This window comes from Ananas comosus, linkage group 9 (assembly GCF_001540865.1).
Source record: "Ananas comosus cultivar F153 linkage group 9, ASM154086v1, whole genome shotgun sequence".
Taxonomy (NCBI): Eukaryota; Viridiplantae; Streptophyta; class Magnoliopsida; order Poales; family Bromeliaceae; genus Ananas; species Ananas comosus.
This window is the reverse complement of record NC_033629.1, coordinates 1,753,104-1,758,643: the sequence shown is the minus strand read 5'-3', so window position 1 is coordinate 1,758,643 and position 5,540 is coordinate 1,753,104. Positions and strand designations below refer to the sequence as shown.

The 5,540-nt window shown below is 36.5% G+C and overlaps 1 protein-coding gene across 1 annotated transcript; it reads right to left on the bottom strand.

Moving 5' to 3' along the window:
- LOC109715717 lies at window positions 839-4,316 on the bottom strand. The gene is made up of 6 exons (XM_020240849.1): window positions 4,245-4,316; window positions 3,271-3,433; window positions 2,212-2,898; window positions 1,691-2,069; window positions 1,511-1,592; window positions 839-1,183 (listed from the first exon to the last, which is right to left on the bottom strand). The coding sequence occupies exons 1-6, from the start codon at window positions 4,272-4,274 to the stop codon at window positions 974-976; spliced, it is 1,551 nt and encodes a 516-aa protein (XP_020096438.1). The 5' UTR covers window positions 4,275-4,316; the 3' UTR covers window positions 839-973.

Below are 5,540 nucleotides of genomic sequence, written 5' to 3'. Positions count from 1 at the left end.
GCTTAAATGGGCCAGCATTTTTTCTTGTTTCGAGAGGTCAGATTGGGTCAAGTCACATTTAAAGTGGCGTGAAGCTGGATTGGGCTGAGTCGTGTTCGAAGTGGCGTGAGGTTAGTTGGGCCGAGTCACAATCGAGATCCGTGAGCGCTGTGGCTATACACTTTAAGTGTTGATTTTTTATTTCTAATTGCTCGAGCTTTTGGAATTAATGGTTAGGTTAGCGCCAACTACTAGATTTGAAATTATATTTTTATCAGTAATTGTATAGATATTGGAATGTGTACGCATATCTATATATTGATTAATATGGAATATAGATAGGAGTTAAAGAACAAAATTCATGCTGTGGACTCTATATATCTTAGTATTTTAACTTCGCAGATATATTTTAAGAATAGAAGAAAAAAAATTAATTAAAAAAAAAGAGAAAACCCTCTGATCGCATTTTACTATTCTTAAACTCAAAATTAGATACAGAAAGTTTTAGAAAATTACAAATTAGATTGGTTTAACATGGAAGCTAATTAACTACAAAGCCCACCCCACCAATATTAAGCCCATTGAGCCCAGGTGAGATTAGTATATTACATCTTTACAAAACAAATTAAATATTTTTTCCAATATACTTTCTCATTATTCTTGCAATCTCAAACAAAGAGAGTGAGCCACAATGATAAACATGATAATTAGAGCTAAAAATATGTAGCATCAATGCATTCAATGTTTAAAGACTTGTAATTAGAATATCAAGTCATGCACAAACATTTACTGAACTCAAATTACCACAGATCATAAAGAGTAACTTCATAAGAAAAACTTCTTCAATGGATACATATATAATGAAAGCTAATGTACAATTCAAGTTCTTTAATCTCATTGCCATGTTCTAAACAGGGGGTGCCTCACACTAAAAACACCACTCCTTTTACCCACAGGATCCCTTACAAAAGCACAAGTTAAATTTGTTGTTGCATCAGAGAAACCAACTACAGCAGCCGAGGAAATGCGGCGAGGGCACGCGACCGGTCTGCCGAATCCACGCCACCTGCGTTGCTGTTCTCGCTGCGCGACGGCTTCTCCTGGCCTCGGCTATGGCTTGTTTCCTTTCCGCTTTACGACGCGTAACTGCAAGCTTTTCTGCCATCTTCTGCTGCGCACGGGCTTTCATTTGTTCGGCCTGAGCCTGAAGATAGACAGTTCACAACATGTCATTTTACACGTGGAATTAACCGTGTTTGATCAAGCCTTAACATCACATAAACTTAGAATTCAATGAGCATTGTCTTCCTAAAAAGAATAAAAGAATAAATACTAGTCGAATATATGATTGTTTTATGATAAAAATCGATGTGTTCTCGCCATCTAGTAGACCCAATATTGAGTTTTTCTCTTCATTCCTTGATTTACTGTATGGTATACACATTATGATTCAAACAAACAAGTACTACAAATTATCTTTTTACAGTAAATTGAGAACACTTCTAAATGGAAAGTTGTAAATGAAAGTTACCTCAACCCTCATCATTTCGGCCTCAAATTTCGCTTTTTGCCGACTCTCCCATTCTTGTATTTTGAACTCCTCGTGCTTATATCTGCATGATGCAAAAGCCCGCGGTTAGAGCCACAGCAAGAACATGACAACATTTGTATTTTTTATTTTATACGTATGACTCTGATTATTCGACATTACCTCGCGACACATTTAGATCGTTGAGACTCCTCCCATTCCGCGGCACGGGCTTCATTTTCCCTCCTTGCATTTTGTTCTGCATCAGCAGTCTCATTAGGCTGAAAGGAAATTTCCGGATTGTCTTTACTGGCCCAAGAGGCAATGTTCATTTTGCCTAGCTGCAGGCCGAGAGCAGCGATTTCTCTTCTCGTTCTCAGCTGAAGTTCATTGTCAGACAACTCCGATATCCCGCATTTGGGAGTCGAAGGCATCGAACAGAGTGGGCTTAGAACGGGCGTTATAGCCCCAATCGGAGTACCAATTCTCGATGTTTCTTGGCTTCCAATGGGAGTCATCTCGGTTCCGGCGTCCTTCATTAAGACCGACTCGACAGAAGTAACTGCAGGACGAAAAAAGAATTGCAATCTCACATTTCTTTCAAACTTGTTATGTTCATATGGTCTATAGGCTATAGATAACTAAAAACAATTTGTACCACCTAAGATTACAAAAATTGTGGATTTATGAGCAAATGAGAGAACCTTTTGGTGCGCTAGCAGAAACTCCAGGCATAGAAATCTTCTTGTTCTTGTGATTAAGCCCATTCTGAGGTCTAGTTACACTTCCCGAATCTCCAGTTACAGGAGATAAATCAGTCAACACACTTCTCGCATTCGCCGATTCTGAGCTGGCGCGCACACAATTAGGATCAAAGGAAAACTTCGCACCGGAACTACTTTTTGTATCTGCAACTTGAAGAAGCTGATGCTTTTGCTCTGCATTATTGAGAGCCTCCGGAGCGACCCTAACACAGTTGGAAATGATCGCTTGTCGAGATTTCGGGCCTTGTGGAATGGTCTTCTTCAAGGCATCTGGATTCGAATGCATAAGATTCCGATTTACTATCCATTTTTCTGCGTCGTTCCACTTCGAAGGCGCATTCCTAATAAACGGACCAATTACCGGATGTTGCACTGTTCTCTCTCCTCTTTGGAACTCAAAACTATTAGTTGAAACATTGTCTTGCCCACTTTCATTGCCATTACAATCTTCTTCCGAAGGCATAATAGATTCTGCTGTGTTTAAGCTGTCAGTCAGCTTAAAATGACCGGAAACACCTGCTCGATTGTTCTGAACTCCACTGCTATCCATTTTAGACTCCAATTCAGAAGTTTCTGAATTTGTATTCGTGCCGAGGGTGAGACCATCTTTAGGCTCTTTCATGACATCTGTGAACAACAAAAGATAATAACTAAGGTAGATTAGACGGCGAATTTTACATACATATACCCTCTGACATATGACACCCTCAAAGATCCTCAAAAAAGCTACTGATGTGTTAGCATCCATGTTGGCACAACACATGCAAATTGGCTTGTACAGTACAATCCGACACATAAACAGATACAGGTACGAATTTTCAAATATACCTACTCAGATTTTCAACAACTTACAGCTAAAATTACTTCAAAAAGTAGGATTATTTTTGCACAGGTATGACTTTGTGGCTATCTAAGTATCTTTTAGAGATATTAAACATGGTTCACTTTAGATTTTAGAAATCGACAGTAACATAATCAATATATCAGCATATTTTGTACCTTCTTCAACAAGATCTCCGGCCAATAAGCTTCTTCTCGAGTGCTCCATGTCGTCGAGCTTAGAAGGGGATGCTCTGGATGAGTTGTTCCCCACTTCCCCTTTTCTGCTACTTTGAGAACCCAATAGTTTCATCTTCAGTTTAGTAGGGGAAATCACTCCCAACTGCACCCATAATTCATAAATCAAATTCAAAGTACTTAATTTACTAATTACCTCACTCTATGTAGAGAGCACTTAAAATCTTAAATTCTAATCCACATGCATTGTCCCACAAGTTAGAAAAATTGCTTTTAGCATGTGTACTGTGTTTGAGATTTAAAACTCCACCCACCAATATTAATTCAACGAAAGCAACAGTGCACGATTGATCGATTAAATGCTAAACTGGAAAATTGATCAATAATTAAGTTGCATGAACATTCTATTAATGTGGTTCTGCATATATCTTAAGGACTAGTTCAACTCCCATAAAAATCCCATACCAAACACACTTAAAGTAATAAAACTACTAAAAAAATTAAAAATAAGAAGCATTTTTTATCACCTTTAATCTACCAGTAAAAAAAAAAAGATTGGAAGAGTTCAGATGCATTCATTACATTTTCAGAAAATACAGTAAGGGATTGTTTTTTTTTTTTTATCAACTTTAATCTACTAGTTCAACTAACATGAAAAAACTAAACAAACAAATAACTTGTTACAACTCTAATATGGAAAGACCCAGTTTACTAAACATTATTATCCTGTTACCAACAAAAATGAGATATCTTAAAACTAAAAACAAACCAAAGAAATGGAAAGTATTTTCCTCACATCATTAAAACATAATAATAAGTTTAAAAGATAACATACATAACATGCCAAAAAGAAAAGGGTCATTAGATTTTATAGTAGTAACAAATGGAGATATTTCATGAGAAATGCATGAAAAAAGATAAAGTTGGTATTTTACTTTGGCTCAATAAGCTTATACCTGAATTTTGCGGATCCTCCCATAATCCATGGAGAGAGAGAGAGAGAGAGAGAGAGAGAGAGAGAGAGAGAGGGTTTTGGGGTGGGAGCTAAAACTCAGGAGTAAACTCAGGACTTGTTGCAGGGACTATGATGGTTTTTGTAGACTCTTTGTCAGAGACAGTGGTGGGGAGGAGATAAATAATAAATTTATTTCCTGAACCTGCTGTACCTGCGTATCTCATACATTAGTACATTACACAGAATACATTACATTTTTTTTTTGGTTTTTTGCGCCTTTTCGAGACCCTGGCTGTCTCACTTTATATAGCTACTTTTATTTGCTTAATGAATGAAACAGATAGCGTGTTACATTCATCCAAAAAAAAAAATGTTAAAATTAAAAATTACATAAATTAGTTATAGATATGGTCTAAAATCTAATGTTGAATATGTAAATATTGAAATAAGTTTCCTACAAGAACTTAGGTTGTTGAAGAATAACTGTGATTAATTTTGCATTCTTTCACAAATATTAGAAATCTCATGATATTTCTAGTCTTAATAAATTTCTTATGTTAAACATATTTTAAAAAAAAGAATTTGGAAGCACGAATCTCACAGCACGGGCTAACCATTTCAGTCGAAATTTTGGTATAAATGCGGAGTAATTATAAAAACATGTAATTGAATATATAATAACTACATATTATTGAGAATGTTGCAACCATCAAATTTTTGTTTATAGCTAGAACCAGTAATTTTAGATTTTATAGTTAGAACCAGTAATTAAGAGGTAAATTATTCCTCATATTAATCGGTGTTTATCTTTATTATTTTATACATAAAAATTAATAGTTTATTATTTATGATATTATTCTGATGTCATTAGTTTGACCTCTCAAAAACTACTCCAGTTAAAACGTAATCCCACATTTAAAAAAAAAAAAGAAAAAAAAAAGAAAATTTAAAACATTGATATTAAAGTACAAATTTAGAGGGGCATGGTCGTAATTTTAACCAACAAATTATTAGCCCCGCTAATCAAGCCGAGGAATCCAAAACCTCGCCGATTTTTCACCGCCTCAACGCTCGGCGCGGGCTTTTTCAAATCCTTTTATTTTGGCGCCTCGGCCGGTCAAACGTTCCCTTCCAAAGCAAAGACTCCTCGGCGGGTCACCGACACGTGTCCGCTCAACGTGTGGTGGGCCCCACAGATCAGCTTCGCGACCGGTGATATGTAACGGTTGCTCTGAATACGAGTTAGACCACATGTCCACATCTCACTCGCACGAAACCTAACGTATGACGTGGCACT